The sequence below is a fragment of the Diadema setosum genome, chromosome 13 (assembly GCF_964275005.1).
Source record: "Diadema setosum chromosome 13, eeDiaSeto1, whole genome shotgun sequence".
NCBI classification, from domain to species: domain Eukaryota; kingdom Metazoa; phylum Echinodermata; class Echinoidea; order Diadematoida; family Diadematidae; genus Diadema; species Diadema setosum.
In genome coordinates this window covers 18546572-18570396 of record NC_092697.1, presented here as the reverse complement: position 1 = coordinate 18570396, position 23825 = coordinate 18546572, and the positions used below count along the sequence as shown (strand labels likewise).

At 36.7% G+C, this 23825-nt stretch overlaps 2 protein-coding genes across 2 annotated transcripts in view; both read right to left on the bottom strand.

Moving 5' to 3' along the window:
• The window catches only part of LOC140237337 (protein Hook homolog 3-like), a 60157-nt gene extending 51711 nt beyond the window's left edge, over positions 1 to 8446 (bottom strand). The window contains exon 1 of the mRNA XM_072317273.1: positions 8305 to 8446. Within this exon, the coding sequence (XP_072173374.1) occupies positions 8305 to 8352 (48 nt within the window). The 5' untranslated portion in view covers positions 8353 to 8446. The remainder of the gene's footprint in view (positions 1 to 8304) is intronic.
• A 10314-nt stretch (positions 8447 to 18760) lies between these two features.
• Positions 18761 to 23295, bottom strand: LOC140237320 (dynein light chain Tctex-type 5-B-like). The gene is made up of 4 exons (XM_072317257.1): positions 23170 to 23295; positions 21540 to 21719; positions 20044 to 20257; positions 18761 to 18964 (listed from the first exon to the last, which is right to left on the bottom strand). Exons 2-4 carry the CDS (start codon positions 21656 to 21658, stop codon positions 18761 to 18763), a joined length of 537 nt encoding a protein of 178 aa, XP_072173358.1. The 5' UTR covers positions 21659 to 21719; positions 23170 to 23295.
• Positions 23296 to 23825: the final 530 nt, after the last annotated feature.

Here is a 23825-nt window from a genome sequence, read left to right as displayed (position 1 = left end):
ATGTCGCAAAAATCCACAAAATGTGCGCCTGTGGATTGGAATCCAAAGTGCAATCTGATTGCTGCCCATATGTCACTGAGTGAACAGGAGTTCTTGACAATGGTATTGCGGGCTATCACGGGGCAATAATTGGCTATCTGCCCTAGCATGAGCTCCAGCATTATGACTTTCTGCCGGGCAGTCTGTCTTTGTGTGGCAGGGATGTCTGAACCATCATCATGTAACCCACGGAGAGGTTTATTCTTTGTTTTCTTTTCCCATTTGACACTATCGCCAAGGAAAGGAGAGAAATTGGGGTCGAGGTTGAGGGTATAGAGCAAGTTTTGACGCCAGCTCTCAAAAGAGGTGATCGTTTCAACTTTCGTGAGGCACCACTGTTTCGGTGCTTTGGGAGCAGACGCCATAACGTATGTGTGGGACTGCTAGGGTAGAGACTGCAGTAAAACTTCGTACAAGAACTTACTTTTTGTCCGTGTGACGGCGAGGGTTGCCAGTAGTATCCTTCTTTATAGGTAAATAGGTGATCGATGCACGGGATTCAAGTTTCCAGCTGCCACCACGCCAGTAAGGAGGACACAGCCACACGATTCTACTGCAATTCTTCGATAACTTTATTAGGACGTGAAAACCAAATCTCCAGTAAAAAGAACATAGCCCCATCCGACACAAGGGGGCGACATAACCAATGGCGCTAAACATGTGCAAAATATGGTGGTGATAGGGTATGTTTTTCTTGAGTTATTGCAAAGAAAGTTGCAGAAAGGAAGAAATATTTCAATACATCGAAGATAAGCTTTAATTTCAACCAAGTTTTTTGACGTGATGCCGACTCCGTATGAAAAAACGAAGGGCACACTTACGATAGCCCAAAGTCTCAGCTACAACATACTAAAATATGGGAGAAATTCACCGAAGCATAAGTGAGCTAGTGCTCGATAAAGATAGTCATGTCAGTTTTCATTTCCAGAAAAACTGCACTCCCATAGAGATAACACGTAAACTGGTCAAATTTGACAATGTTACTTTCAATCCCTTTTTACGAGGTGATGCCGTCATCCAATCAAAATGTTGTTATTATATGACTGAAAGACCATTTAATAAGCTACAACATATTGAAATTTGGATGAAAATCAACAAAAGAATAAGTGAGATATGCTTGAGTGAACTTAAAATTCGATGACGTCATTTTGAAAATTTACTTTTTTTATTTTATTAAGAAATTTGATATCTTTTCATCATTTTTCCAGCATCGCCAACCCATGAAATGACATGTACAACTCATCAGCTTTCAGAATATGTAAAAAAAATGGGGGGTCACCGTCCATCCTGACGAGTAAAATCGGATTCAAAATTGGCGTTTTTTTTGCATTATTGCACTGTATATCACCATTGACGCGCGCGCGGAATTTCAACTTTGACGGGCCCGTGTGACGTCATATTGAGTCGGATCGACTTGAAACTTGGTAGAAATATTCCTTGACATTATAGGCATCCGATAAATGTGAAAAAATGGGAAATTTCTATTGCATAAGAGCTGTGCGTGCGTATATGTGCGCGCGCGTACGCGTCCGTCCAATTTTTTCAATTTTTTAAAAAATGCTCCGATTGGTCTGAAACGTGTGCAAAAAAAAGTTGAGCTCGATTTGAGCATACAAATATTTCAACGCGCGCGTACGCGCACGTTTTAAGAGAAAATATGAATTTTGATTATATGAGTAGAATGCGCTTGACGCGAACTATATGTGACGTAAATTTCATTGAAAAATTCCATTCCATTAATGAGATAGGAGTGAAAATGTGTTTTCATATAATGACGTCATAGTGACGTCACGGTCGACTGATCACTATGATTTTATAAAATTTGTCGTCTTTGGGACATGATACATATATGGTATGAGTTTGAAGTTGATACTCTGAGTACTTTCTGAGTACGTAGATACACAACTTTTGTCCAGAAATAAAGAAGAAGAACAAAGAATCCGTACAGATACAGAAGGTGATCCGAGAGGATACTCGGATCACCTAATTGTAATATTCTGTGATGGTAGGCACACAGCATTTCATACTTGATACAAGCTTTATGGTACGTGTAAACTGTATGTGACTGAATGTAGACTGGGTTCATCAGTGACAGCATAGGAAAGCTTGTAATACCTACTGTACCTATCAATTGGTGTAAGTTGTGATTCATCCAGGTAACGATCAATAAAGGAACAAAATTAAATCAATTCATCTGGACTTACTGTTTTTTAATTCCGAGAACGGTTTCACGTCCGATCCTGGACACTTCATCAGCTCGTCTGTGCGTTCTCGGAATTAAAAAACAGTAAGTCCAGATGAATTGATTTAATTTTGTTCCTCTACTGTACCTACATACATGTACTTGACAGTATGTACTGCATACACATGTCAGCCACAGCTCAAAATGGTGTACTTTTTATGGTACATGTACATGTAGTTGGAACTCAAATCCATGGCATACACTTTGTAAATTCAGACCATGGGATTATTCACACTAAAACTAAAAATACACGTACGATATAGGCATACGACCTCTCACACGTACAGTACGTGTTCACATATACACTGTATGTTTAGATACATACTGTATGGCGTGTTGAATGTGCCAAACTGATTGTACATGATCGAAATGTGTATAATCCATGGACTATCCAATAAACTACATGTAAATAATATTACATATCGTCCAGCCATTAGAATGCTCACCCCAGTTGACCTCAACACTGGGAGATGTGAGAAAGCAAATGACAAGAAGTAGTGTATCATTCAAATCATTTTTGTACATTATACATTGTATACTGTATACTGTACAATTTATAGAAGAGGCCTCAGTCAGGGATTACCATAACAAGAGAGTTCATTCTATCAATGCATTTATAAAGTAAGCTTTCTATATCTTTACAAAAGTATGTCAAAGGACTAGAGCAAATAACTAGAAGGCACTGGTACATTGTAAGGTTCATGTCAACAATCAACTACCAGCATAGATGTGATCACAATTGTTTAGTGATATGTACAGCTGGATGTAGCAGCATGCACAATGTATGTGTGTAAGAGAAGACAGTGAGCTCTTGCCCACTATGGTGTCTTTGTGTTGTGTCTTCATGGTCTCTTTCTTTTCTACCTTTTACACCCAAACAAAGAGAAAACTAATTCCCATGACAGTGACATACAGATTAAATTATTTAACAATGGACTAGTGACTTCACGCCTACCATGATCACTCAACACTTTCGTTCAAACAAGAAAGGGAAAATGATCTACATGTACACATACATTACCCTTCAGACTTTGCATTGGGGATATGTGACCAAACATTTATGATGGATAGGTCTACATGACTGTAAACTTGAACTTCAGCAATTTGCATTTGTAGACCAGTCAGCTACAAATATTCTTGCTTACAGCTTAAGAAGTACAACTAGTACATGTGTAAGAAACAACAAGCTGTAATCAGCAAGGAAAAGGGAGCTGTTTATTATTTAAAAGAGTTACACCTTGGATATCACATAATGTTATGAGAGATTGATAAAACACTTAAATTCAAAGAATTGTTTTATTATTATTATTATTTTTATTATTATTATTATTTTTTTTTTTTTTTTTTTTTTTTACAATCCGGAATAAATTTGAGAAAATCAGTAGAACACAAATTGTATTGAAATTATTTCAAAGCTGCTTGAACATTATATGTAGTTTTATTGTCAGAATACCATGTGAATTCCTCTGTGTGGAGTAGAAATCTGAATAAAGTGACCATCATTTCAGCTGACACACTTTTCCCCACTGAAATTCATAGTACTGTAGTCATAAATCAATGTACATGTACATGCATTATGTGTAAATCTTATTTCATTTGACATCAATTTTGCAATAGCAGAAGCACTGTACACAACAGCTTGCTGGACGATCATGAACAATGAAGGTAACAAATCATCAGTGTGCCATAGACTGCCATGAAATACATCATTTATGTGCACATGATAACACAGTGAGTCAGTGAGAACATGTTCAACCTCAGTTAAACTATATTCGTATAATACTTTACATGTACATACATGTACAGCAAAATACCTCACCACTTGCCAAACATGCATTTGTGTGTGCGTACGTGTATGTGCATACTTGTAGTTTGAGTAAGGTACATGTGTAAGGGTAGTGTAGGGTGATTTCAATTTGCAACAGCGCTATACTTGTACCAACAGCCATTGAAATCTCAGTGACTCAATGCAATTACATATTATGTAGATGTTACAAAGTGTATGTTTGATAATTCAGACCTACATACATGTAAATCTAATTGTGATAATTTCTGCTTTGTTTTGGTGTTGTTGATTTCTGCTTCTTATAAAAACATTTTACAATTTGCCTAAGAAATGATGATTTATTGCCTGTCTGTATACTGTAGTTCACTTTTCTCAACTTGGTAGTAAGGCAGAAGTTCCCTGGAAGGCAATCGCTGTGCACTTTAAAAGGTCACATCCAAGCAGCACGCTAACAGAAAGAATTGCTGTGCATAGCAGATGACCAAATGCGATGCACAAGAGGTGCTTGCTACAAAGCACTTTGACTTAGGCATAGAATAGTGCATCGATGGACAGGTTTACAGTCAGCAGCAGCCAGTCAGAAATGCTAATTTCCCCCATGTAGACATTACCTGATACATTTGTACATGGCTAGAGCTCTATGCATGGATTGTAATGCTAAATAGAGAGTCCAAGCAATAAATTAATGAATGTCAGTTGAGGTAGAAAGTAAAAATTTTCAATGTCTTGTAGCTAACGTTAGTGTTACGAAGGGGGTCTCCACTCAGTGAATACAGTGAAAGTGTATGGTTCCTCGTACAGCGTCTGGTTGGCAGGCGCAGTGCTGGCTAGGTATGGCATCTAAATAGGGAGCTTTAAATTTGCCGCTTGGACATTTAGATGACAATTGCATCGGCTATTCTTCTCTCTCCCTCTGTCATGAGGCAAAGCAGCTTTAAAATACATTACTCAAAGACACGACCTACCCTACCCATGGCATATGATCAGTGCATCAAGTGGCACCTGATCGCTCTCTGCTGGCCGCGTTTCACTTGAACTCTTTTGCTCGCCACTACACAGCAAAAAAGCCTTGTCCAAAGGCTAGAAACATCACGACTTTAAGGCATATTCATATCGCCGATGCTCAATGTGCCACGCAAAGGTTGTTTTGAAAAACGAAGGAAGGAACAGGGGGCATGGAGATGAACTCGTAGAGTCATAGAAAAATATCTTTTCGAGACCATGGGATCAATGAGTAAGTGCACAACGGGTATGAATTCTACAGAACGTAGACACCGTATGTAGGTCCCTAGGGTTCTATAGAATTCTAGATGTAGTTTAAAAGTTAGCAGGACCAGACACCGTGCGCACGGCGTCACCGTGTGCCAGCGACACTCGTGTACAGTGCAGCGACAGCGACAGGGCTGTGTTATTAAAAGTAGGGTATCTAAGCCGTTTGCTGGTACATTAAAACTATAGTATAGACCCTACTGTGTGAAGGAGCGGGGTTTAGACCTTTTTAACACTAGAGTAGTGGACCCAGTTTGCGGCAGGTTAAGGCCTTTTCAAGGGTTTTGAGTAGTATTCTGGTAAAACGGGCAACAGAAATTAAATATTTTTTTTTCTTTTTTCTTTTTTCTTTTTTTTCTGCATCTCAATTTTGTATGATGGACAATTACCTAGTCATAATAATCAATTTTATGCAGAAAATTTGCAACCACCAAGAGGACCCGGTTTGCAGCACCCCACACAAAAATGTCCCCTGATTTCTTCAAACATTAAAATTTTGCAAAAACCAAATATTTTTTGATGGTCCAACCAGTTTTCAGCTTGTTAGAACACTCTATTTAGATTCAATATCTCGATCCTTCACGATTTCATAGTTTTTCAAGATCGCATAGTATATCATCAATTTCCACCCATTTTCACATGTAAAATAGCGCTATAGATGTGTATAAATCCCATAGGGGTGCCGCAAACCGGACCCATCCCCGACATTTTGGTCACTGTTGCAATCCTCAAAACTGACAAAGGAAATGAATTTTAGAATATTTAACACAGCTACACAAGGAATCCTTACCATGCCAGGCCTCTTTTCATAGTAAGATTTTGCATAAAGATACAAACAAGGGATGATGGTGGTTGCCTGGCAACAGAACAAAATCTTAACGTTTGTTAAGAAAGTCATACTTTTTTAAAAACAATGTGACACAGATGGTTTAAATTAGAATCATGAAGGCCATCATCCGAGTTATTTCATGATTCTGGTATCAAAAGAAAGCTCTTCAGTTGCTCTTCAAATAAAACTATTTGGCAATAAAAATACCCTTCTGATCTACTTTTGAAGATATGGACATATGGTTAGATATTCCTAGGGGTGCCGCAAACTGGACCCCTGCAGCAAACTGGTGCCCCGACTCTAGAACTCTATTTGTGTAAATCCCATAGGGGTGCCGCAAACCGGACCCATCCCCGACATTTTGGTCACTGTTGCAATCCTCAAAACTGACAAAGGAAATTAATTTTAGAATATTTAACACAGTTACACGAGGAATCCTTACCATGCCAGGTCTCTTTCCATAGTAAGATTTTGTATAAAGATACAAACAAGGGATGATGGTGGTTGCTTCGCAACAGAACAAAATCTTAACATTTTGTTGAGAAAGTCATAGGCCCTACTTTTTTAAAAGGCAGTGTATACAACCACACGTGTGTGTCTTTACCATCCAGCCACACGAGTGTGGTTGTAGCCATGGCTTGAGTCGCTGGATACAGCCACACTCGTGTGTATTCAAATGTACATATCCACACACACGGAGCTTTATACTGTATTGCGTAGCGGGGAACACGCTGTGTGCAAGTGTGTGTGGCCACATACAACACGCGATATGATGTAAAATTTACCACCACAAAGCGATGAACCTACCTCCTTTAACCTCATTTAATATTATCTCGCCATCTAAACAAATTTACTTTTTTTCATTTTAAGCTTTATTCTCATTTTCTTTATTTGATAAGATGAATTTAAAATCAATAGCAAAGTTACAATTGATTTTGGACTTTGATTTACGATTGATCATGCATCGCGTCGTTATTGAGACTTCACCTTCGTTCGTTTGGGTACTCGCAAATCGTGCACCTAGCGTACACAGGCAGCCGGGGGGCGCAGGTCCCTGCTGGGGCGGCCTGCTGGGGCGGGCGCGGGTGGCACAACTGCACTGGCTAGGCTGCAGCTGCGCTGGGCGATCGCTAGCACCCGAAGTCACGATGTAGGACCCACCACCAGCTGCAGTCTAGCGATGTCAATTCGAAGTCCCCCAATTTAGCGGCAGTTGTAACTTTGCTATTAATGCTTAACCCATCGTATCAAGCAAACACGATGAGAATGGAGCTAAAAAAAAAATATATGTAAGAAAACAATATCAGAAGGTATGAAAATGAGGTTACTTTCATCGCTTTGCCAATTTAGTAACTAGCTGGTTGTGTGGTGTTCATGTGCTTGACACGCACGCACGCACGGCGATCATCTTCTCCGTGTGTTATGTGTAACGTGTAGACGTGTAGATACACATGAGTGTGGCTGTATCCAGCGACTCGGGCCATGGCTACAACCACACTCGTGTGGCTGGATGGTAAAGACACGCGTGTGGTTGTATACACTGCCTAAAAACAGCGTGACACAGACGGTTTAAATTACAATTATGAAGGCCATCATCCAAGTTATTTCATGATTCTGGTATCAAAAGAAAGCTCTTCAGTTGTTCTTCAAATAAAACAATATAGAAAAAAAAAACCCTTCCTACTTTTGAAGATATGGTTAGGTTCCTAGCAATGGTTAGATATTCCTAGGGCAGTAGGGGTGCCGCAAACTGGACCCCTGCAGCAAACTGGTGCCCCGACTCTAGAGGGCTGTAAAGTGCACAATTGCCAACTATTTCATAGGGCTCATCAAGCAGACCTAGCTAGCTCTCGTATGTAGAGGCTACACTGTAAAAATACATCAAAACAGCAAGTTTACATCAACGGCAGAACGCACACGGCATAGATCTAACGTTAGTTCAGCGGATCTCATGTCACAACTGGACTCGAGTACCGCACCGGCATAGTTTTACAGTGCAGTGTTAACATCATGCTGACATCTGTGAAAAAAATAGTCGGCCAACTACCGGCAAATAGTACAGTCAACGTGAATGACTGAATCATAATTACATCGACAAAAGACTGCTCTTACAGAAACAAGGGCCTTTTTCATACATACCCATATTAGCAAACTATCACATAACTCATCATCTGCCATTCTAGGCATTGGGAAAGATAGGGCAGCAGACTGAAGAGTAAATTGACGATCGCGATCCGGGAGGCGTATAAGTTATCAACAACACCAGCTTCGAGATCTACGGTACGATTCGTTGAGCTGGCTCCGACAAGTGATTCCTATAATTAAATGTACACTTCATGTACCGGTAATGATACATCGAGCGGCCAGTAAACCGGGATCTTCCGCAAGCTTTGCAGACCCCAGTCGGAAAAAGGTTAAGCAGCAACGAGAATGAGCAGCATACACTGTCTTCAGTGTTTACGTGTACACAAGACTGTGTGTGTATGCGATATGATTAATGTGTCCTTCGCTTCAATACGTAGGGCACCCGGCAGCGAGTATAAAACTGTACAAGATACATAGGGTCCTACGTACAGTACATCTGCCGTCTTGATACATGGAAAAGTAATTTCAATATATTTCATATATAAATCTATTTCATGTTTCCATCAATTTTATGGAAAATATTCAAGTTTTACTGATTTTAAATTTGTAATATGGTAAGAACATGGGTACTTCAAACTTTAAAGAGTAATTAGACTAGAAAATGTCAATCCTTCTCATCAAATTGGCTTTCAAACTTTACCGATACAGCCAAAAGATGGCGACATTCAAACCAAGGCTTCTCTGAACCATTGATTGGGCCGCGCCCCGTCTTCAAATAAACCCTGGGATAGAAAATTAATTTTACATGCCAAACTTGCGATTGTGATTTTATTGCAAATATCAATCTTGATATAAAGATCAAACTCAAATTGCGATTAGTAAGAATGAAATGTAATATTTATCTTCTTTTTTTTTTTTCTACAAAACTGATGCAAAATGTTACACCTAACTTTGGTATTTTCGTATTCCCAATAACCTTGAAATCTACTTTCCTGGGAAGAGTTTCATGAAGAGTCTATTGAAAAGTCAATCTTACACTTTAAGGTCGACTTAAAATCATGGTATACTGTGTGCATCTAAAATGAACGTTTTGAAGAGTCTTACATGCAGCCATCGATATACAAAATAGAATGAGTGACAAGGAAAATTTTCTGTAAATTTTAACAACAATTTGAAGTAGATTCTGAAAGTCTGATAAAACTAAATATCTGATAAAACTATATACTATTTGATTTCAAGTTGCTCTTAACTTTAGGATTGACATAAAATCTTCATAGAATACCCCCCTGGAAAAGAGTGATAGGATGTCCTCTCTCTAATGATACTCTATTTTTAATTATGATGTTAAAAATGTCTGATTAAGGGCAAATTCCTCTGCAACCTAGAATTTGTGATTAATTTCTTATTTATTTTCTTGACATTTATTACTTATAGAATCAGGTGCACCGTTATTCACTGTTGACGGATTTGCAATTAATTTGGTTAAAAAACTTGCAGTTGTTATCCAGCGGTTTTGTTTTGTTTGTTTGTTTGTGTGTGTGTGTGTGTGTGAGGTTTTTTTTTTTATTAGGAATCAGTCATAAAGTTGCAATTAATTGGGGAAATTAATTCGAAGCAATCACGCTCTTTATAAGATGGGGCCCTTATGCTTTATAACAGTATTATTCTCCCTTACCTTACCTATTGCAGTGTTGCATGGGGCAACAGTTTTAAGACTTATAAACTCAAAGTATTACAAAACAAAGTTATTCGGTTTGTTACCAGCTCCAGCTTTAGGGAACCTAGTCAGCCATTATTTCTTAAGATGAAGTTGTTACCCTTTGATGAACTTGTGCCTTTAGGTAGTTTGATGTTCGATCATGTTCAAACTCCAGTTTTAGCTCATATATGTCTCTTAAAAGACCTATTTTCTTGCAACTCCCAGATACATACTTACAACACACATCAAAGAAACCTTCTGCATCAACCTTGTGTTAGGACAAATGTTGCATTCAATTTCTTCCAAATCACATGTATTAAAGATTGGAACTAGTTACCTGCAGACGTTAAGGTCAGTAGATTACCAGATTCAGGATTTTATGTAAATCATATGAAGGGTTTGTTTGCAAAAACCGATAAGTCCATTTTTAAAGATTTTGAAGTATGGTCTCTGTCAAAAAGTACAAAATAATACCTTTTAAATGATATATTGGTCACTACATATAAAGGTATAATTTTGAAGTTATTCATATGGTCAAAAGAAGCAAAAATTTTCTTATTTTTTTCTTTATTTTTCTTGAACTTTAATCGCAAATATCTCCATTTGGCAAATATGGACTTATCGGTTTTTGCAAACAAACTCTTCATATTTACTCGCTAGAGTGAAATAGATTAGCTATACAGTTATCATTCTTTGAAGATGTAATACTGCTACAGAGGAGGCTTGGTATGCTTATTGTGCCAGACATCTTGTCATCACTTGTTATTTTCTAAAAAAGGTACAAAACTGCCCTTGGAAGTGTATTTCATTGGGACTGATAAAATAAGTTTGTTTTTACCAGGCTCTGTTACAAGTGTATTTTGGATCTATTTACAGTATAGGCCTATTTGTTTTCCTCTGTATAGTGTCGACGAATCACTGTGTGTGTGTGTGTGTGTGTATTTGTGTGTGTGTGTGACCAATTGATGCTCTAGCACATTTCAAATATCATTATCGGGGGAGGGGGGGGGGGGACTTACATTATGTTATGTTCAATGTTTCAGTTTTTTTCTCTTTTTCTTGTACATCTGTATATAAATATATGTTATAAATTTTATAACTGTTATAAATGTTATAAATGTTATAACTGTTATAAATGTTGTGAATGTTATGTTATAAATGATTTTATATGTTATAACTGTTTATATGTTATATATATTACAGTAGGTCCCACTCACAAGCTGTGCTTCTTGGGGACTATGTTTCGTTTGGTTTTCAATAAATTGAATTGAATTGAATTGAATTATGTAAAAGTATGTCTGTTCAAATTCAGTGCCCTGAATCTTTACAATTAGAACTGAAAGATTGATGGTCCATTTCCTTTTAGTAATTCGTATGATAATATTTCTCTCCACTCTTGTACTCCTTCATGTTATAATCGTCAGGTTAGTGTACTTTCTGGTTAAAAGAACAAACAAACAAACAAACAAACAAAGAAGAAGCCATTTTTATGTAACTATGTATCATAAACATCCCAAAAGGGAAAAATGAAAAGACGGAATCTTCAGAAAATATTGGTGCTTTGATTTATTTTATTTTATTTTATTTCATTTTTATTTTTACAAATCCAACAAACCCCCCTTCTGTGGCTCGCCGTGCATTGATAACTCCAAAACAGAAGTTATTCTTGTGAAGAGGACTCGTGACGCTGACATTGCTAGATTGTTAAATCTCAGTCGGACATGTGTTGTTTACACAAAAATGTCATATAGTATCAAACTTATGCCTGTTTGATTGTTAATAGCCTGCTTATAAAGTGTGTATCTGGTAAATCTAGTTGTAAACATCCAATCAATACATGATATGATATGATATGATATGATATGATATGATATGATATGATATGATATGATATGATATGATATGATATGATATGATATGATATGATATGATATGATATGATATGATATGATATGATATGATATGATATGATATGATATGATATTATATCATATCAAATCATATGGGAACCTGTTGGTCTGTGTATTATGTCTATGGGGGATTCAGAATTCAGTATGGAACAGGTTAAATGTCTCTGTTATTGTTTTTGTGTGCAAGAAGTAATCAGGCACTTTCTTTCTTTTTTTCTATCTTATCTTTGTATCTATTTGAATCGAGTGCTTAGAGTGGACAGAAGAGTTTGTTCAGTAACTTTAAGAATTACAACCAGTTGTAATACGTCATCACTTGGCCGTGTTCTACAACCTAATCTTCTAAAATATGTCCTCAAATTATTCTACAATAAGTGACGAGTTTAAATGAAAAACAGATAAACAATATTTTCAATTTTTGTAATGTAAAGTCATCAAATGGAGAAAAATAAAATCTTTTCAATGATACTGCACCCGATACAAAACAAATATTTTTGAAAACTTATTGAAATCATCACATATATTTTGATTATTTTCTGTTTTTCAGCAGCTTCAATCTCAAATATTTTAATAAAGAAACATGGACATATTTTCATTTTCTCTTTCCGTGCCTTTTGCAAAAATTTAGTAAGTCATTCTGTAGAAGAAATGACAGATGATTTACAGAAAAAAAAAGAATCATAAAAAACCTCTTTGTAGAAAATTAAATGTTTTAGATTTTCTATAGAAAAGCTGTTGAAGAGTTTCATAACAGAAAAATGTCATATGTACATGTATTTAGACATCGATGGGCTTGCTATTCATTTCACTCCTGCACACACTTTGGATCCAACCGATCCATCACTGAAAATCTGTTAATTGCAATAAATACACAGATGCAGACAGAGGCAGAGGTGGACGGACATATTTATTCAAGCGTAAATGGTTTGTGGGAACAAAGTCTTTTTCACATCGTTATGCAGAAATATATATTTCAACATGATTAGAGTTATTTTATTGATAAAGTATTGCTCTTTACAGTAATTATGAACAAATTATTTGGTCATAATATTACATGCAGACAATAAATTTCCAACAAGCATACTAAAGTGGCTCAGTAGGCAGTCCAAGTTCCTCTTGTCCTGCAAGTGTCAAAAACATTTACTGCATTATGGACGGTTCACTCATTTTTGTTCTAAGTAAGGGGATACATGTATATTGCTTTTGTTACATGATATCAACAATGTTACATCCCCCCTTCAGAAATTATCACAAAATATAGGACTTAGCGAAGAATTACTTCACTGTATTTGTATTAAGCAGCTTGACATGTCATACTTCTTCCAATATGAACACACATTATTATCACTACAATAAAATTTGCATACACATTCCTCCCTGTAAATTGCTATATGTACAGGAGGATGTGCCCATGCTAGTGGATTTGAAATGCCACAAAGGATGCTATGCTTGAATTGTGCAAAAGTAGTTTTACATTTTCCTATACTTTATCTTCCATCCCTGCATCGATTGATATCAGCCACAAATCACATCAGATTCAATATGAAAGCCTTCATTACTTAAAAAGTAGTACACTTTACCTCAATATCACACTTTTGAAAAAAAAAAACAAAACATCAAATTTCACAGCTTGTACATGAAATATTTGAGTCTCTAGTCTACTCTTTACCAAGTACCATTAGTTGCATAGTATGTATAGACAAATCCACATCTTATCAGAGTTGCTTGGAAAAACACAGATGTCAAGAGGAAATTTCAGTGCAATTTGTAAAGGAGTTGAATGTGGAGACAGTGAGATAAATTCAGAACTAGAAATGCCGCCATGGCGACTGGTATGCCTCCGCCATAATGCATGGTTCTCCGAATAGGTCTATAGCACAATGTCTTGACAATGTGTGATGACAGTTTCACATAACTGGCAAAATATTAAAATGACAGGTTTGTCATAAATGCATTGAGTGTTTACTTTCCTTGAACTAGGTTTATTTGGATGAATGGCTGTACTGTCTAAGAGTGCAGGTATTCGAGGATTTGGGGATTTGAGGATTTGTACCCAACTTTTGACCCTTTATAATTTAAAGAAGAAGTGAATATTCAATTGGATTTTGCCCTGGGAATTTAACACTTTCACTTGATTTTTTACCTTTTTGACCTTTGACCTTTTGGCAAGAAACTTCCAAGAGACTCTGTATTGGGTAATACATGTATACACTAAGTTTCAAGAAAAAAATCCTGCAGGCATTGCATAGATAAGAAAGAAATAATGACATTTTGATGAGTTGACCTTGACCTTTGACCCCTAAATTCCCTCATGATCACTGCCAGTCAGTACATGCATATACTAAGTTCCATTAAAATACCTTGAAATATTTGTGAGATATGGAGAAAAAAGTAAAATTTTAACATTTTCACTTGACCGTTGACCCTTGACCTTTGACCTCATGACCCAAAGCTCTCTCTGGGGAATCTTTATTTGGTAGTTCATGTATACACCAAGTTTCAAGAAAATACCTTCAGACATTGCATAGATATAGGGGAAATAGTAAAATTTTGAGCATTTGACTTTGACTTTTTGACCTTTGACCTTGAGCAGGTGCACCCAAACGTTGATAGACACAACTTCACCCACTCATACATATACATGCCAAGTTTCATTAGGATACTCTAACAGTTTTTTAGATACGCTGTCCACAAAATTGATTACTGACGGACGGACGGATGGACAACCCGAAAACATAATGCCTCCGGCGACACTTCGTGGCGGAGGCATAAAAATCAACAAGTAAACCAGAGTGAGCTTGACTCTACACCATACTAAGCATAGAGTGGACTGGATGATTTCTACATGTATACAAAATACCTGATGTGCACATAAAGCCTCATTGCAAGTGATCATCTACTTAACACTGCCAGGACAATTTGGTTTATATTGTCATCAATTCACAGAAATCAAAGCATTGAAACTGACTTCTTTTCTAACCAAATTTCAAAGTGCATTGAATACACACTAAAAAAAAAAAAGAAAAAAGAATGCTCCATGATGAGAGCTAAAAACATTATTACAATCACTGATGCTAATAACACAGAAGAGATGAAAGTTTAACAGTGAGTCTTAACACCCATGACTGAATATCAATATCTCTTGAATCTATTAATTGCATGTGATGGACTTTCATGGACTCTACTCAAAATGGAAAAAAACCCCAAACAAACAATTAATACTTTATTTCATGATCAAACACACAGCACACATAAAAGATGCTATACACTACTGTCAACATCCTTTGATATTTAAATAAGCTGCATTAATCACAGTCTGGGAGAAAAATTTTCTTACATGGGTGAGGTACATGTACCACTGAGAATTTAAATACCCATTATGAAAGCTGGAAACATTTGCTGTCATTTGCTTTTGTGAAACCATCAGGACGGAACATATACTTGCATGTCAGGCATCTGCCGTTCCAGGACGTGAATACTGCTCTTGACTTGGCAAAATGGACATCATCCATGAATCACAAATTGAATCCATACAAGTTCGGTTTATGGTGTATAAAAATACTATTAACTGGACAATTTCTGTGTTTCCTAAAAATATACTGTATCTGTAAGTATGCATGTACAAAGAGATCTTTCTGATTGGATATAAATTTCTGACCAAAAAGAAAAAAAAAATATCAAAGCATACTCTATTAAAATTCTCTTCTTCTGTACTCCTTAAAGCTTTATAAATGATTGAATACCATATAAAAGCTACTATCTCTCTTATAGTTTGTCGGCATGGAGCTATGGCTAGATACATTGTACATTACTGAAAAAGCGGACATTTTCGCACATTTGGTGAAACCAGAAGCTAGCATGAAAATAAAAGTAGCGAATATTTTTGCATGCCATACATGTATATTCCAGTGATTAATGTTTTGATTCTGCAGAATTGAAAACATGAGAAATTCATCTCACCCAGCTAAACGCGAAAGATTACTTATGTGAAAATATCCACTTTTACAGTACATATTACTCACAAGTAGTTTGATAATCATAACCACAGAGATTACTTTTTTGTCCTGTGAAAATGCTGGTCATATAAAGACAACAATATCCTACCTACAATACACACACCACTCAAAACAAAATATGTACAACAGAAAGGAAACAATGCATACAAGTATATATAGATGAACATAAACACCCCCCACTCCCCCCCCCCAAAAAAAAAAAAGAAAAAAAAGAAAAAAAGAAAAAACAGAGCATTAATTTATGTGAATGCTGCAGTTTCTGGGTTGTACAAGACCCTTTTTGATGACAGCCAAAAAAGATATGACCGTCTTCAATAATCACTTCACACAAAAGTTATACTTCTTCATTTCATAGAATCTGCATACAATGTATCTCTTAATATATTTGGTACATCTTATAGGCTATATTACCATGTTTTCACTATATATTAGTTGGGCAGACATACTGTTCACAAGGAAAATTTGTCATGATGAATCATCCAGTACCAATGAAATGCACTTGTTTCTGAATTCACTGATAAAATTCCTGCGCACACGCTATGATATCCAAATATATGTCTATGTTCTTATGCATTCACTAGTTCAATAGAGTGCAAATTCAACAAATTTTCTGCACTGCAAAATATTCCATATAACAGCAGTATGTTTGCTACATTTTTAAAACTTTGTCTTCAATGACAACTGCATCTTTCTCACTTTCTCAAACATTTTTCTCATAAAATAAAAAGAAATGTAACATGAACTGGCTGTTTATTTTTACTTATTTGGTAAATTTTACTTGTATCATGAACAAGTCGGATTATATAACTTGATGAAGTGAGTGAAGGTCAATGCAATATCAGCCTTAAAATGAGAACTATGAATAATGCAATACCCATGTTGGCTCTTTCTTATCCTTCCATACAGTACATGCTAAGATGCCAATGATGTGGATCAAAACGTGCCATGATACACTTTGCCACGATACACAAAGAGCCTGACCCCATTCAAATATTCAACTTTAAACTATGTACAACAAGAATTTCAGTCAAGCAGTGAGTTATACAAGAGTGAGGTGACTACTAAAGAATTGTAGAAGAGTTGCTGACTTTATCTATGCTTGCGCAGAAGTTCCAAGATGTTTGCTCTACTCAAGTTTAGAGTTGATTCTCTTTCATGCTTGAAAGTGCATTGAAATGCATTACTATAATCACCTACAAAATACCAGTATTATCTGACAGCCACTTGCACCATATCATACTGAAGGTATTGCAGTTGATAAACTAAACTATTACAAGCTATGATCATGACACATACCCTGCAATTTGTACAAAGACTTGTAGTGATTACAGTAGTGTTCAAACGCAACATATATCATAATGACAAAAAGAGGAAGAAATAAATAAGATATGTAACAGCATACTTATCACTTTATCTGTGAGAGTAAATCATTCTCTTCTATAATAAAATCTGCTTATATATTAGATAAGATGATTCTGCATATGTGTTCATAGTTTTGACCAACAATGTGCATAAAACAGAAATATAATCTGCATACCTGTGGAGGTGTCGTGGCTGAGTGGATAAGAGCGCTCGTCTGTGAACGACATGAGCGTGGTATGGTTCGTGGGTTCGAGCCCATGCCAAGCCCGACACGTTTGCCCTTCAGCAAGGCACTTTATCCACATTGCTGCTCTCCACCCAGGAGTATAAATGGGTACCCGGTAGGATGAGAAAGCTTATGTTGGTTGATAAGCATGTGCGCACCTGTAAAAATGGCTGCGACTGGCTGGAATGCTCCCCAGGGAGTGGAGAATGAGCACTGTTAGTGCTGGTTGATAATGTATCCAGTGACCGGGGTAATAATAGTCTGTAAAGCGCATTGAAACCCTGAAGTGTGTGAAATGCGCTATATAAAAACCAGCTATTATCATTATTATTATTATACCTTAATTTAAATCAAATTATGTTCTGTGAATCTATCCTGTATATTATTTCCAAGTTTGTATAATATTACCAAGTTATGGAATACACAGTAGCTATCCAAGACCTTAAACAAAATTTAATAATTAGGGAGAAGAATGCTCACAATGTACTCTTGCAAGCAAACTGATTATTTGGTTGGTTCTTTTGTGGTAAATGTTGACTATTAAGTCTACAATTCCTGATATATATGCATAGTAAATGCTTGGCAAATGGTGAGCGCTAAACTATACAACACCTTCACTTTCTCTGATGCATGATGAACCTCTTTTCAAAGAAAAAATTGCTTCCAGAAAAATGTGTAAACTATTTTCTTATGATCTGTCACACAAATTACATGAACTAATATCTCCGCTTGAATCATTGCACGACTTGGATAGTGCTGAACCGTTTGCTGTTCTCTCAGAGTGCTCGTTGATGTACTAACAGCAGGAAAAATAAAATGAGAGCATTCTTCTTTTTTGTTACGTATATATATGTATGACATGCATTCTTGTTCTGCATACATGCCCATGGATAAGCAGTCAGGTATAATCAATGAAACAAGTGAAGGTTCAGAGCAATGTGACTACCTTCCCATGCATTTTACAATAGGAGTGATTTTGATTCATTCCATGTGTGTGTGTGTGTGTGTGTGTGTGTGTGTATGTATGTGAGTGTGACATAGCAAATGCTATTGCTACCAAATGTAATCTAAACACTCTTGCATCGCCATAATAACAAACGTGTCAAGATTTAAACACAAACTTTTTCCTCTATGGTGTCATATGAGATCAAATGAATAAATAAATAAAAATAAAGAATGAAAAAAATAAGAAGACTTTGGTATTCTCAGCAGCAATGGATAATTCTGTATACCATAGATATCAAAACAGATCAAAGTAGTATGTATCTTTATATTTCTTACAAGGATAGAAATGTAATTACTCATAATACACACCATACACCATTGCAACAGCAAAGAGACTGGTGTTTCTAAATTCATACGATGCTGATGTGTCATTGGAGGCATCCCACAGACAGCGACTGCTGACCTTTAACCCCTGGTCTTGCAGCTGACCGATGTGAACGAGGACTATAATCTTGTAGCGAGGCAACATGAGATCCTTGACCTGAGCTTTCACATCCTGCCAAAAGAAAGAAATGAATACAAATTATTTGTTTTGTTCAGTACTCGCACATATTCCCGAGAAATGGAAAAATTAACTACTGCTTAACTGTGACTGTTACAGCAATTATGTTATTTCTATGTGTGCATGTGTGCATTTTATAATACAGTACACAGTTATAGCTTTTATGATACATACAGTTCGAGTTGGAACAAAGATTGATATGGTATATGCATCTTCAGACCAGGTATTCTATTCATATCTCCTGATATATATGATATACTACGTACTCCAAACTAACTACTATTATAAGCATACTTATGTTATAGGCAAGACATACACACATTTGAGTCTCAAAGTATTTGACCAAGTAGATGCAGATGTTGCAAATCAGACAATGACCGGTTACCAAGTTGTAGTCAAATTTCGTACCTGTCTTACCTATGTAGATGCAGGTTAAAAAGTTCCCGTATTGGGATGTAACATTGTTCACATAACCTCTCTGGCGTCAGAACCCCATTTTCATACTTTAAATCCTTCCTTCTGAGTTAGTACTTCTCTGAACATTTTGCTTTTTTAAGCAGCTCCATCTGCACCAGCTGTCAATATCATGCTTCACCCTTGATGACTACTATCACCACCATTACCAACCAGGATAATCACTACCAGGGGAAAACAGCACATGGAACATACCCAATCAGGAAAATTACCACCTATACAATTACAACCCAATCTACCACATCAGGAAAACCGGTACCATGGAAAATACTATAATCTAAGCAGAGACTACTACCTGCATTCAGCATACCCCCAAAACCAGTATCCATGGTGTATTCTGGAATAAATTTAGCAAGTATACAGTGTACACCATACTACTGTACACCAACGCTTGCTTGGTGTTGCTAAAATTCATTTCAGAATAAGTCAACTCAAACTGATTCAGAGTACTATCATTTGTGGAATACATGTCAGTGCTGTTGTTATCTGAATGTGGTAATCCATGGAAGTAGATGTCCTGACAATACCAGGAAGCATGAGCATTAACTCTTCGTAATCATGTTTGTTTGTTTGTTTTCTTTCTAAAAAGTTTTACGTACATCTGAGATGGTCTTGGTCATCTTTTTGCACAATTCTGGTTCATATTTCTTGTCCAACAAGTAGTTCTCTAGTGTCTCTTGTAGGATGCTCTTCACAGTCATGACAGGGAACTTCTTAACAGGACCAAGCTGGTAAGTGGGCTCGAGTCTAACAGGAGGACCAGGCCTTGTCCCATCGCCTGGCTCATCAATAAAGGACACAGTGCTCACAGACCTGAAAAGACATCACAGTTCCATTTATGGTGCACATACGAAATGTACCTTGACAGTGTTAGCCAATTGATGAGACATACTTGAAATACAGATGAGAATTATAACAAATGTAAACATTTTTGCCGTAGGTTTTAGCAGCTAGACTGATAGGGTACGTTGGGTCATCTCTAAATAACTAACATTTTTAATTTTGTATCACTTGCTTTATTCAAGAGAGGCAAGGTTCAAGGACAAGCCCACCTTCATAGACATAAGGATTGAGAGAATGCAGCAATATTAGTAGAACACATCAGTGAAAGTTTGAGGAAAATAATATCATATGATCTGTTCAAAAGTTATGAATTTTTAAAGTATCTGCGCAGTCACTGCTGGATGAGAAGACTACTATGATGTATGATGTCACATGCCTACAAGGATATAAGGGAAATAAAAAGAGAATTTCACAAAACTTCACTTTTTGAATAAAGTGCACATTTCTTTGACTTGTTACTGCTGTATGTTAAGGGTAATATTATTCCCCCTGCCTTCTGAAAGAGAGAAGTCGAGTGTTCTTTTGTTATGCAAGAAAAATGGAAATATGTTGAATTTTCTTTATTCTTTCTTCATGTCGTTGTATACATGTGACATCACATGCTATGGTACAATGTAGTCTTTTTATCCAGCTGTGACTGAGCAGAAACTTCAAAAATTCATAACTTTTGAACAGATTGTCCGATTTTCCTCAAACTCTCACTATGTGTTCTACTATTGCTGCATTCACTCAACTCACATGTCTATGACGGTGAACTTGTCCTTTAAATTCTACTTTTGATGCAGTTACTTAAGGAGATATAAATCCATTTTGAAAGGTGATGATAGATGAAAGGGCACTATTTCTGTAGCATATATATATTATTTTTTCACACATGCATCACAAAGGTAAGGACAATAAAAAAGACTAAAGATGAAATAAAGATTTCAAACAAATATATTCTCCGTAAATTTATCAAATAATTTTGAGCTAATGTAAATAAGACTTCACCTCTGTATCATGAGAAATGGTCCTTCACAGCTTATTTTTCCTCAAGGAAATACATGCATAAAATAATATATATTACATCTTATCTTCATGGATATTTCTTCTGTTGATACTTCTGTATCTAGCATTACTATCTCAGCTCCACTTATGATGATCTTTTGTTTCTTCCAACATCATGATATTCTAAATTACAACATCATCATTACAGCTGGTTACACTAAATCAAGGACTATAAGAGGACTTTGATAGAATAAGGCAGACCTACCCTGCTGGTTTGAATCTCCCTCCAAACTCACTCCCACTGAGCAGGGAGGAAGCGCTGCCATGTCTCTTCAGGAGCTTGGCTGCTTTAGTCCTTGCCACATCTTGCTTATCTGAAGCCATCTCGGCAGATCTGCGACCGGCAGACAGTCTGTTTCACCAGCTATTCTCAGGATGGTTACAGCTGCAACGACATCACCAAGTAACAATGCACATCAACATACACTTTTGTAAATTGCATATCCCAGTTTCCCACATTGGGGAAAAAAAGAAGAAAGGTCATCACTTTACTCTGAAAAATTCACTGCAAGACTTAGTTTAATCTCATTTATATGTTATACAGATGTAGGTTCTACCTAGATACAATTTGTATGTAGAACAACCTCTACTGAGGCTCTAATAAAATGGAAGCACTTATATATCCTCTTTTCTACAACAATACTATACACTTTCTCTTTCAGGCATATCACCACAGCCAAGCAAAGGGACATATTTGTTAAATGAACGATATTGACATTTCAGTTTTTGATTCCACGAATGTGTTATCAACCCTCACTTCGTATGATTGTGTGGAGTCGGCTGATGATCGCGCTGATGACACAGCGTCAATGAGTTGAGGGCAATGCACTGTAGGTAAATAGACCACTACACTGTAGTGTAAGTAGTTATACAGTTTTACACTTCTTTTATCAATGTTTATACCAAAGACACTTAGATCTAACTAAAAGACAGGAAAGTGCGCGCTAATCCTGTACAAAACAAATGGACAGCGCGCGGTCCTCAAGCGTATTACGCACATCACCTGAGACGCGCTGTCTTTGAAGTTAATGGACAGCGCGCAGTCCTCAAACGTATTACGCACATCACCTGAGACGCCCTGTCTTTGATTCTGGTTGTTGTTGCTGTTTATCAAGTGTCGTTGATTGTTTTTAGATCACGTTGTTGCCAAATTTTTACCTCCATGAAATAATCCTTAAGCTTTACTTTAAAATCTCATTCTTCAAAATAATCCCCTTAATCGAAAAAAAATTATGGCTATAATTTTTAAATCTTTTTAAGATAATAAACAATAAAAATACCACTAGAATTTATAGAAACCTTTGGAAATGAATGATATTTCTAGGTGTACTGAGTTTGTACTTAGCTATCTTTTGTATCGTCATGTAGGGTAGCCATTTTGTGTCCATTTTTATTGTGCGCCTTCTTATCTTGTTATATACTATCTTTGGTTTATACTTTCCTTTACTACGCACAACTAGATCTAGTAAATTTTAATTAAGTCATCGAAGTAGGCTGTTGCAGTACAGTAGATCCACACTCACCACATCACACCAGTAACATTTGACAATGTTGTTATCAAACGTCGTCGGTAACTTTAAACTACTCGCTCTGCTTGTGGGGATTCATCTAGAATTCTAATTTAGGCCCCCTATGTATCAAATGCTATTGAATGAAATTTAGATCTCGTGTCTAGCTATAGATTTCTAGTTGTCCGGCCTTCGGTCTGGTGCCAGTGCCGTGTGGTGCTGGTGGTATTATTTTCAGCAAGTCGAATGACAAAAACAAGAAACAAAATCAAAACAAAACGTACGAATAATGGTGTTCATGACAGAGCCATTTTAGTATTTACTTACTCTTGGTATTGTAACACATCAGCCAGTAATATGTTTATGATTCTTGATCACTCTGTCATCTATATCAGGCGTATCTGTATGAAAAAAGCCAGGATTTCAATTATCTTACAGACTCGAAATCCAACAGGTGCATCGCTGGCTGGCCGGCCGTCGTATCCCGATCGCTAGGAAACAGTACACAATAGGGATTACTTCCGTCTTCTCGTGAAATGGGTCACACGCTCCGCCCTCTGCCAATGCGTAGTCTTACTATCCAGGTTCTTAGAGGAAGAGAAACCCAAATAAAATAATCTGGGTTGAGTATATGCAGCAATATAAAGCACGATCAGTGGAGATTGAGGAATCGGACACGCATCCTTTCAAAAACCTTATTTTTTTTTTTAAAGTTTTGGTGCCGCCCTGGCTGGATGAGGAGACCACAATAGCTCTAGATGTCACTGCAGGACAATGAAAAGAAAATACACATGTATAAAGAGAAATTAGCACTCGATCACATTGCCTGCTAAAATAGTGAAAAGACATTCACTTGACCTACCTTGTTAAGAAAGCAGGGGGAATGTTTTATTACCCTTAAAATATGCTAGTGTAACAGTTGAGGGAATATTCACCTTCATAAAAAATGTTACTTTGTGGAATTCTCTTTCTTCTTTATATGA